The sequence below is a fragment of the Excalfactoria chinensis genome, unplaced genomic scaffold (genome assembly GCF_039878825.1).
Source record: "Excalfactoria chinensis isolate bCotChi1 unplaced genomic scaffold, bCotChi1.hap2 Scaffold_81, whole genome shotgun sequence".
NCBI lineage: Eukaryota > Metazoa > Chordata > Aves > Galliformes > Phasianidae > Excalfactoria > Excalfactoria chinensis.
The window spans coordinates 397761-409777 of record NW_027315714.1 but is presented as its reverse complement, the minus strand read 5'-3'; the positions used below and the strand labels follow the sequence as shown (position 1 = coordinate 409777).

Sequence of the window (12017 nt, the reverse complement as noted above, 5' to 3'; positions counted from 1 at the left end):
TGTTTATCTATTTGCCAGTGTTTCAGGTAGTGCCCAGGAGCCCCACTGGGGGCCTGTGCTCATTGACAAGAAAACAGACAGGAAATGTCAACTTGTCACAGGGTTTACAATGTCCTCCAAACCAAAAGATGAACCTTCAGTCTGAGTGAACAAGCAGCTTTTATTCAAAAGACATTTTTGTGGCAATGCTGACCAAATATATCATCATGACAGATCCTTTGGGAAAAGTGTCCACATTTCTACACCTTTGCCTCTTCACTATCTACTCTTCTACCCCACAATTTTCTCATGGCACTCTTTACCTCTTTATTCCTCAGTGTGTAGATGAGGGGGTTTAGCATGGGGGTGATGACGGTGTAAAACAGTGCCACGATCTTGTCCTCCGAGAGATCACTGGATGGGCGTATGTAGGTGAACGTGCATGGCCCGAAGAACAGAACCACCACGGTGATGTGGGACCCACAGGTGGAGAGGGCCTTGCGCTGTCCTTCGGATGTGCGGCCTCTCAAGGAAACCAGGATCACCACATAAGACACAACCAAGATGACAAAAGAGCTCAGAGCTATCATCCCACTGTTGGCAATGACAGTGATGCCAACGGCATAGGTGTCAGCACAGGCCAGCCGTAGCAGGGGATGGACATCGCAGAAGTAGTGGTCAACTTTGTTGGGGCCACAGAAGGGCAGCCGAGTGGTCAGAAGAGTCTGCACAATGGAATGCACACAGCCTCCCAGCCATGAGCCCACCACCATGCGGCCACACGTGCGCCTGGTCATGAGCGTGGTGTAGTGGAGAGGTCTGCAGATGGCCGTGTAGCGATCGTAGGCCATCACTGTCAAGATGAAGGTCTCCGTGCAGCCAAAGAAATGGACCCCAAAGAGCTGTGCTATGCAGCCCACAAAGGAGATAGTTTTGTTTTTGACAAGGAAGTCAGTTCCTCTACTGTAAGTCTTACCCCTTCAAGAATCTTTTCTGGGACTTCTCTGGTGTATGATGTAATTCAGCCACATACAAAATGAAATAAACACAACACGGGACACCTAACATTTCAGAAAGGATTAACAATTTTTACCTTCTCCTTATTGCACCTTATGTGGTTCGTGGACAACAAAAGGACAAAACCCAAATGATCTGCAGGGTTGCAGAGCTAGCCCTGAACACGCGTGACTGGTGAAAGATGGCAGAGAGTTAACAACTGTCGTGAAAAGTGCTCTTTTTATTTTCACGTCTGTTCAAGGGAAAGGGGAAAAGGGGAAAAGGGGGAAGGACAGGGGGAAGGGGGACAAATGGGAAGGGAAGGGAAGGGAAGGGAAGGGAAGGGAAGGGAAGGGAAGGGAAGGGAAGGGAAGGGAAGGGAAGGGAAGGGAAGGGAAGGGAAGGGAAGGGAAGGGAAGGGAAGGGAAGGGAATGATGAAGGAGTAAAATAAAATAAAATAAAATAAAATAACATAAAATAAAATAAAATAAAATAAAATAAAATAAAATAAAATAAAATAAAATAAAATAAAATAAAATAAAATAAAATAAAATAAAATAAAATAAAATAAAATAAAATAAAAGGAAATCAGATAAGCTGGAAAACTTACCACTTCTGTATTTGCAGGTCTGATTTTTTTGTGGATGAGACGTATGATTTTATCTCCTCAATACCTGCGTTTCCCAGCAGGGATGTGTTAGGGCACAGACATTAGAAGAAATGCTGAATGTAAAGCTTCCAGCACTTGCTCCCTATAATCCTATCCAATTCTGTCTAGCTATTCCCTGCCTACAGGAGAACTGCTGTGCCTGGATAATGGGTGCACAGAGGGGTGTGTTTACAGCCCCACAGCAGAGTGGTTCTGAGGTGAAAACCATTTAAGTACCTCTCTTCAACCCTCTCCAAGGAAATCTCTCACCTGAATGGCTCTTGGGGCCAGAGGAGGGAGGAGTGAATGGAAGAGGCAAAGGAGATGTGAATTCCACCCTGACTGAGAAGATGGAGTAAATATACTTTAAAGACCAAGTCATCACTCAGCGTTATAGTTTTCCAAAGGATGGAGGGGCATTAGATCCACTGCTTCGGCTTTCTAGCCAAATTTCTAGGAATTAAACAGCACTTGTAGAGATGTCTGTTGGTAAGGAGAGAGATGCTGTCCTCTCCTCTGTAGAACAAATGGATGCGATCTTTCAAGATCAGAATCACAGAATCACAGAATTATAGGGGTTGGAAGGACCTCTAGAGATCATCGAGTCCAACCCCCCTGCCAAAGCAGGCTCCCTACACCACGTCGCACAGGTAGGCGTCCAGGCGGGTCTTGAATATCTCCAGAGAAGGAGACTCCACCACCTCCCTGGGTAGCCTGATCCAGTGCTCCGTCACCCTCACTGTAAAGAAGTTATTGCGCACATTCACACGGAACTTCCTATGCTGAAGTTTCAGCCCATTTCCCCTAGTCCTGTCCCCACGCACTACTGAAAACAAACCAGCCTCGCCACTATGGCTCCCACTCTTCAGGTATTTATAAACCTGGATCAAGTCCCCTCTCAGCCTTCTTTTCTCAAGGCTAAACAGACCCAGTTCCCTAAGTCTCTCCTCGCAGGGGAGATGCTCCAGGCCCTTTACCATCTTTGTGGCCCTCCGCTGGACTCTTTCCAAGAGTTCCCTGTCTTTTTTGTATTGGGGAGCCCAGAACTGGACACAGTATTCCAGATGAGGACTCACCAGGAGTAGATGGGGAGGATCACCTCCCTCGACCTGCTGGCTACGCTCTTTTTCATGCACCCCAGAATGTCATTGGCCTTTTTGGCTACAAGGGCACACTGCTGGCTCATGGCCAACCTGTCGTCCACCAGGACGCCCAGGTCCCTCTCAGCAGAGCTCCTTTCCAGCAGGTCTTCCCCCAGCCTGTACTGGTGTATGCAATTATTTCTACCTAGATGCAAGACTCTACACTTGCTTTTGTTAAACCTCATCTGGTTTCTTACTGCCCAGCTCTCCAGCCTGTCCAGGTCTCTCTGAATGGCCACGCAGCCTTCAGGTGTGTCAGCCAATCCTCCCAGCTTCGTGTCATCAGCAAACTTGCTGAGGGTGGTCACTATCCCCTCATCAAGGTCGTTGATGAAGATGTTGAACAAGACTGGACCCAGCACAGACCCCTGGGGGACACCGCTAGTCACAGGCCTCCAGCCAGACACCGCACCGCCAACGACAACCCTCTGCACTCTGCCAGTCAGCCAATTCTCGATCCACTTCACCGTCCACTCATCTATCCCATACTTCCTCAACTTTGTTATAAGGATGTCATGGGGGACCGTATCAAAAGCCTTACTGAAATCAAGGTAGACTACATCTACCGCTCTCCCCCCGTCCATCCAGCGAGTGACATCTTCATAAAAGGCCACCAGGTTGGTCGAGCATGACCTCCCCTTGGTGAACCCATGCTGAGTACTCCTGATAACCTCCTTTTCTCCCAGTTGTCTGGAGATGGCATCCAGCACAAGCTGTTCCATCACCTTCCCTGGGACAGAGGTGAGGCTGACTGGCCTATAATTACCCGGGTCATCCTTCTTGCCCTTTTTGAAGATCGGGGTGACATTGGCCATCCTCCAGTCTTCAGGCACCTCCCCAGTTCTCCAAGATTTCTGAAAAATTACAGAGAGCAGCTTAGCAATAACCTCCGCCAGCTCTCTCAGCACCCGCGGGTGCACCCCATCAGGTCCCATGGATTTATGGACATTAATGTTTCCTAAGCACTCACGGACCACCTCTTCCCTGACTAAAGGGAAATCTCCCATTCCCCAGATTCTCTCATCAACCACCGGGGTCTGGGATTCCTGGGGGAGAGCCCTTTCACTAAAGACAGAGGCAAAGAAGGCGTTCAGTATTTCCGCCTTCTCAGCATCCCCCGTTACCAGAACACCCCCCTCACTTAGTATGGGGCCCACATTCTCCCTAGCCTTCCTTTTGCTGTTAACGTACTTAAAAAACCCTTTTTTATTATCCTTTATCTCCTTAGCTAGATTCAGCTCCAGGTGGGCTTTAGCCTTCCTGGTCGCATCTCGGCAGTCCCTGACTACATTCTTATATTGTTCCCAAGTGGCCAGACCCTTTTTCCACATATCGTGTACTTTCTTCTTTCTGCGGAGCTTGCACATGAGTTCCTTACTCATTCACGCATCTCCTGGCACCTTTTCCCGACTTCTTTTCAGACTGTTATGGCAGACTATACCAGACAATTGTCCACCCATCCTCCTAAACATCAGTTACTACATAATTTGGCTGATATCCCCCTTACTACTAATACTTTAATTTCACATGTTCCAATACCTGATGTTGTTACTGTATTTACAGATGGCTCTGGCAAGACACATCAAGCAGTGGTTCTCTGGCGTGCGACTGCTACACGATGGCAGTCAGACGTACATGTTGTTGATGGGTCACCTCAAGTTGTAGAACTCGCTGCAGTAGCTCGAGCTTTCCAAATTTTTTCAGACCAAAAGCTTAGTATAATAACTGACTCTTTGTATGTTACAGGTATCATTCAACAGACTGAAGAATCCTTTCTTAAGGAAGTTAATAACCTGGCTTTGTTTGTACAGCTTAAGCAAGTCTTGCGTTATGTCTCTCACCGTACTCTTCCTTATTTTATTATGCACATTCGATCGCATACTACATTGCCTGGTCCTTTAACTGAGGGCAACCGTAAGGCTGATCAAGCCACAGTCGCTTTTGCTAGTCCTCAATTATTTGAGCAAGCACGACTCTCCCATCAATTTTTCCATCAGAACAGGAGAGCCTTACAAAAACAATTCCAACTGACAGTGGATCAAGCCCATAACATTATTCTAACATGCCCAGACTGCCAGGTGATTGCCCCTTTGCCTCAAATTGGGACAAATCCACGTGGCACAGCACCTCTTCAACTGTGGCAGGCAGATGTCACTCACGTTCCTGAATTTGGCCATCTAAAATACGTACATGTAACGATAGATACTCATTCTTCTTACATATTTGCCACAGCACATACAGGTGAACGCAGTCGCGGCGCCCGTAAACACTGGTTATCAGCTTATGCTGCTATGGGAATCCCACATACTATAAAAACATATAATGGGCCCGCCTATACCTCTAAGGCCACTCGAACTTTCCTTCAAGAATGGCGGGTTAGACATATTACAGGCATCCCTCATTCTCCCACTGGACAAGCTATCATTGAGCGTACTCATCAAACATTGAAATCTGTTCCTATTAAACAAAAAAGGGGGAATACGGGAGACACACCACAAGAGAGATTATGTAAGGCTTTGTTTGTGCTGAATTTTTTGCATCGTGATCATACAAACACAACTCGTGTGGATCGTCATTTTGAGGCCTCCCCAGTGCTCAAGGAACGGCCTATGGTTCACATTCGAAATATGGTCACAGGGCACTGGGAAGGTCCTTTGCCACTGATAACCTGGGGTCGTGGATATGCTTGTGTTTCTACAGGGACTGGCCCTACATGGGTTCCGGCACGATATGTTCGGCCTCATCTCAAGGCAGAAAATAGCATCCAGCCTTAATAATGACTGTGATTATATGCTTCTTATTTCATTGGTATTGCTTTATAATTTGTTTTATTGCAAGGAATAATTTTAGTAATTGTAGGACATAGTGGATTACTCCTCTGCGTTACTGGTACAAATTTAAGAATTAGAATTATTAAGCATTATCTAGATTATTGTGTGTTTTTCCTATTTTGATAATAGATCAAATATAAGTTAAGTAGGATTTGTTAGTACCAATGTAGGAATCTATGGGAATAGCTCTTGTAATGTATTAATAATGTTCAGTTATGATATTATTAGCCTATCAACTAACCTCTTCTTAGTTTGTAAATGCAAAACCCTGGAAAAAAATCCTGGACAAAGGGATGATTCTTCAATATAAAATGATTAACTCTTTTTCATCTCACTAATTGGGATTTTCAAAATATGACCATGCATCAATTGAAACAAAGGTGCTTGCTAAAAGAGCTAACCTCGGTAGTTTATTCTGTTTTGTAAGCAGGTGTTGCACTTGGGCTCTGTACCACGCACTGGCCACGCGGATGCAGTGTACAAATGGAAAATACCATTCAAACCCTGAGTAAGATAAAAGCAGGAGAGAATCCGTGGTGGGTGAGAAAGGGAAAGTGCACCTTGAAGCAGGGGATGCCTTGCTGGCACTGCCTATCTCATCCACCGCCAACATGATCCTTCTCTCTCCTTTTCTGCAGTTTTCTGCCTCTCCAGGGACAATAAGTAATAATGTGCTAGCTTAGGGAATATTCGCTTCCTGCTAATGGGATGGTCTAAGATGGATAACACGAAATTGAAGTCTTTTTCTAAACCATTTCAGATTAACACAGATTGGATTCTCAGGGATTCTTTTCCAGGTTGTAGGAACTTAGGCCACAGGTAAAAAGTGTCTGATATTTTAGTGGAGTTAATCGTATCTCTTGACATTTGACTTATCACCTTTTTTCAGTTTTAGAGTATTGTCAATCGAGGCCTTGATTGAGTTAATGATTATGTTATTAATATAATTAGTGTTATTACTTTATAGTATAGTATGGTAGCAGTTTGTGAATAAACAAAAAAGGGGGAATTGTGGGAATACAAGAAAAGCTGTTCAGAGCAGCAGCTGTGGAGCAAGATAAACAGCATGAGAACCAAGGACACCTCTGGAAGGAGAAGAAGGCTCTCACAGCTCTGATTGGATATGTGCCTTCATGGACAGTTGAAAAGTGTCTTGTAGAATGCTTTGTTGACATGTAAAGGTGGTTGGGAAAGTTATAAGGGCGGATGGGAAAGTTATAAGGGCAGATGGGAAAGTGAGAAAACAGCAACTTGTGAAGGTATATAAGGGATGTGAGAACTTGTAATAAACGATTTGGATCGTTCACATCTGAGTCCGTGCCTCAAACGCTGCAAGTGACTTCTGTGACTATGGGCAATTTATTCCAACAGAGAGAAAAGCACTGCAGGAAGGAAGCCTTACCTCCACCTGCTGAGAAATCAGTTCCCAGCCCTACGTCGGTTCAGTTAAGCATTACTGCTCCTTCCCCAAGGAGGATCCTCTATGAGACGCAACGGGGCAAAATGTGAACCTTTCACAATGTGCCAATCCTTTCTGACCAAGGCATCTAGCATCTCAGAATGACTCCCGCTTGACTACTGGGTCATTTCAGATCACGTAGGCTTCAACATCTGGGGAGCCTCTGTTATTAAAGGAGAAAAGGGCTCATGCACCTGAATAAGAGCCATGACTTTGGGGACAGCAGCTACTCCCATTCTTTTCCATCCAAAGCTGTCATTTAGCTTTCACTGCATCTATTTCGTGCAGCCATTCATTAGTTCTGCAGTGCACTGAATGGTGCAAAGAGTGTGGATCATGGGAACCAATCTGACGTCCTTAGTTTCCTGATGAGCAATCTCTCTCAGTCTCCTGGAATAGCACTGATCACCTGGAGCACAGAAAATTAAAGCACGCATGAAAAAGTTCTTCCGGTGGCAAAAGTTGGATCACAGCGCCACCACTGGGGACCGACGTCTCGAGGGAAGCAGGATGGATGTTGCAGCCAAACGTGCTCCTCCACCGCTGGTTTTCTGAGATGTACCCATGAGCACCACACATCTGTATGGTCTGTCTGTCCTTAGAGCTATAAAGGCAGAAGCAGAACATCCGTATGGTTTGTTGTGGTTGTGACTGATATCTGTCCTTGGATCTGTTGGACTTCACAACTGCGTTCAGAGTTTTTTCAGGTCATCCTGGCTTTCTGGTGCTCCCTGCACAGTAACACCATCCCTTCTGACCCCTTCTGTCACCCCTTTTAGTCAAACTGACTGTGATTTGCACGTAACTCCTCCACGGTGCTTCCAAATTCCTAACAAAGTGGGAAATGAGCCAAGGGACTCATCTAATATCTGCTAGATGTGGACACAAAAGCAATCTATCCTAAAGCCCTTTGCACTGATGCTTTTCAGCATAATACCTAGCTTGGGTTTGTTTACCTTTCCTTGGGACTGCAGGTCATTTCTAGCGGTAACAGTGCTTACTGCAGGTCACTCAACCCCACGTTATGACTGTGGGTCTTACTTGAAATCCATTCCTGACCAGTATGCGGCCACAGAAGAGAGCTGAAATTTGCTCCTTCTTTCACTTGACACCAGAGGGAGTGCTGTATCATTACATGCAGCAAAGACCTTGGCTACTGCTGTAGCAATGGCTGGAAAGATTACCGTCACCTCTGGTCTCCTTCTTCACGCAGGCCATCTCCCTGATTAAAATACATTGTATTCAGATGGCCGCATAAATTACAACAGGAAATTAATAACAGCAAGGATCGTATTGGTTTCAGCTCACTTGGCTATACAGGAAGGTATAATTCCAGCAAAACTCCCTTCCCTAGGAAAGCATTACAGACAGCATCATGGAACTGCTGGACTTTGTCCAGGTACTCACCAGGAAAAAAAATAACAGTGAAAGAAAAGGGGAAAGATCAAAAAACAATGACAGGATCGCACTCAAAAGATTCACTAAGAACCAAAACTTACCTCGTGTCTCTGCTGTAAGCACAACCATATGTGACAGAAGCCTCATAGGCATCCAGGGACTGGCAAAGAAAACAAGCGCTGACTTTGATTTGCTCTTTGCACAGCATCCAGAAGAACTGTGCACATCTCTCTCCCTTGCTTCTTATGCCTTCCAAAACACCTTCAGCAGGTCTCGTCATCGTCTCTGCCATTGTTGGGTCCTGTATCAAACGACGTGCACGTTGAGTGTCAACATGAAAACACGTGGAACTCCAGTCTACTCTGTTCCCCTAAGGATTAAATGTGAAGCAGCAAATGGTTCGACAGCAAGCCCAGGAGAGTCAGTTGGCAGCAGTAGGACGACGATGGAGAGATTCTGAGGCCAGATACCTAGAAGTTCTTCATGCAAGCATCTTCTCCAGCATGCAGGCATTCACATAGTTTGGCACCTGATGTCAAAAAACCTCCTTGTTCATGAAGTGAGGCATCTGATGTCAGAAAACCTAAATTCGTGGTTTGTCCATGCTCTTTTTATCCTACTTCTTCCCAGCCTACGTGACATTCCTGGGAGCTTGGGTCAGAGTCATGCGAGTACCCATGAGATGGCCATCTTCCTTGAGATAAGCACACACAAAAGACCACGGCCATTCATCTGCAGCTTCTCTCTCTCTCTTTGCCCCTGGACTTGTCCATCTGTTACCCTCAGACAAAGGATTTCTCATCCCCTGCCCAGGGCTTGCCTGGACTTGTCCATTTCAGCAAACTTTTGAGGCAATAATGTAAAAAGCATGGCCTCTTACAGATGTGCATGTTTCTGGGATTATCCCTCTTATGGTTTATACCGTGGGGTATCCTACACACACTGTCCTGTGAAAAGTTCTGTAGACTATAGCAGTTCTTGAACTTACCTAACTAGTATTTATATCTCTCAGCAACTGAATTTCTTGGGAAATGCTCAAGTGGAAAGATCTCAAGACACTAAATCATCTTTGAGAACATTTCATGGCAACTTCACATACTGTCAAATTGGACTAGATGTGCTTTTGGTGAATTAACTAAAGTGCAATATTGTATGGCTATTCATAAACACCACAGCCTCCACTGAAGAATTCCTGTCTGGATCTTGGCTTGCACTGGGACTTCCTGAGTGGAGAAAGCAGCTGACACTAATACCCCTATTGATATATTAATAAATACCGTAACTCTGAGCAGCAAGGAAATTAGGAGAACGGAATGCAGACACTGCCAACTTGTACCAGTTCAAAACTGCTTCAAGACTTATTGCAAAGTCTCAGCTGGAAAATGTATCACGTCAGCGTATCCAAGGAAAAGAACAGTGCTGGGATTTTTGTTTGTTCTATTGGGTTTTGATGGTTTGTTTGTTTTTAAGATACAATGAGACTACGCTGTTACACTGCCAGCCACCTCAGAGAGTTCCTAAAGGAGCCGATCCAAATCCTGCTCCCACTCCACTAGAACATCAACTGGAGCAGGGGGTGGTCTTGCAGATGAATAAATGCTGGCATTTTGACAGGATGTTTCTGATGGCAGAACAGAATGGTCTGGGACTGTTGTTGAGATTCTCGTTTGACTGGGCAAGATTCTCTCCTGCTGCCTCTCCCAGCTCCATTCTGCACTCATCTCCAGTTGGAACACCCTCACCGTCGGTCTCGGGATGAGCTTGCTCTGCTGTTCTCTCTTTCCTCATGCACGGCCTGTGAAAATGAGTTTCAGAAAGCACTACTCACTGACAGGAAATAAGGGGAAACTAGAAAAACTTTGCAACGTAAAGTTTGGCCGTCCAGGATCCCAGCACCACAAATGCTTCCTTGCCAAACGCAGCAATAACGTGTTCTGGGGAAAAGCCAACTCACCAGTATTTTTTGCATATCCATAGCACAGTACCACAGGCCAGCACCAGCGCAGACAGCAGCAGAGCTTTGAGAATCACCATCATGTGGCGCTTTCGCACAGACCTGTCAACAGCAGCCTTTGTGCTTTTCTTGGCATTCATCCCTGGAAGAAGCAAGACAATGTCCCACGTTACCTTCACCTGCGCTACAGATGATCCCTCAGTGTGCTTCATAGGCCCCGGAAATTGTCCTTTTCTTCAGTGCGTGCCTCTGCCCCTGGTGCCTAAGCATCGGGGGACAAGAAAGATTGCTTCCACCTCTAGTTTGATAGGGAGAGGATGCACAGGAACTACCCGTGTCTTGCTCTTGGCCGAGGACTGGGGCTGTGCCCTGGGCTCTGGGCTTTTTCTGTGGGCAACACCGCAGAGCCGATTCCCTCACACTTTCCCCAGCTCACGTGTCCTGAGCTCTCCCGCAGGACATCCCCAGGATGAAGGTTGGGCTCCAGCCAGCACAGGGCACAGCCGGAGCCAGCCCTGGGGAGAAACAGCCCTGCAGGCTCCTACCACACAGGATCCCTTTCATCCAAAAGGGCAAAGCTCACAAGTCTCTGGGAACTGGGAGCGGTGGGAGGTGAGCAGTGTCACAGAGCTCTGCACGTACTTTCTCTGGCATGCTGCTGAACAACTCTCCAGACCCCACTGAGGTCAGCCATTTTCAGAGAGCCTGGCTTCTTTTACATGCGCCCTGATTTGGCTGCTGACCTGGTATACAGGAGTAGGCAGGAAGAGCCTGCAGGCACACAGTGACTCTGGTTAGTGACACTGGATGGTCACGGGACAGAAATTACCTGGCATGCTAATAGTTGGCGCTGCCTCTGTTACACTGTCCGAGCTGGGCAGAGTGGGATGGCTGCCTTCCTGCAGTGCATCCTGCTCGGTTGGCTGTTCCATTCCTTTAGAAAGAAAGCAGGACAGCAGAATTGGACGTGATGTGTTCTCATCAGGAACTGAGGTACACCAATCCTGAGCTCAGGCAAAGTCTGCTGGTCCCAGCCCCCCAGAGGTGCTGGGGGAGCACCTGTCTCTGGATCTTGGCCGGATGCAGAAGTGGCAGCAGACCAGCTCTGGTGCTTGACAGCACCTGCAAGGCGTTACATGGAACACCACCGCAGCACGGCTCTGACCCTTTCCTGCTCTGTAGGCCAGAGCTTATCTACCCATGTACATCAGACCTCAGCTTCCCAGGACTCACGGTAAGCAGACTGAAGTATACCCACCACGCTCTGCCTTCTTCATTTCCTTCAACAATTTTTGTATGAGACGGGACGAGCCCTGGGAGTATTTTCCTCGTTCGGATTCGTCCTTTACTCTTTCCAGACCTAAACAGAATGCATGAAGTTAAATATCATGAACATGAGCTTTTGAAGAGCAGTGGTGAGTCGGTGGAGGCAGTAAAGACAAAGTACTCACTGCTGGGATTTCATCTGGGCTCCAGTGCAGGAGGAAAGAGAGGATCGGGCAAGGCTTTCCCTGGGGGCACTTCTGCAAGTAAAGACCCATGAAAAGATTCAGTCATACACTACAGCGTCACTGAATAGCGGAGCATACAGGGGAACGTGCCATGAAA

The 12017-nt window shown here is 46.6% G+C and overlaps 1 protein-coding gene across 1 annotated transcript in view; it reads right to left on the bottom strand.

Moving 5' to 3' along the window:
* Window positions 1–239: 239 nt before the first annotated feature.
* LOC140265252 (olfactory receptor 4S2-like) overlaps window positions 240–12017 on the bottom strand; it is a 64250-nt gene continuing 52472 nt past the window's right edge. The window contains exon 2 of the mRNA XM_072361163.1: window positions 240–936. Within this exon, the coding sequence (XP_072217264.1) occupies window positions 240–936 (697 nt within the window). The remainder of the gene's footprint in view (window positions 937–12017) is intronic.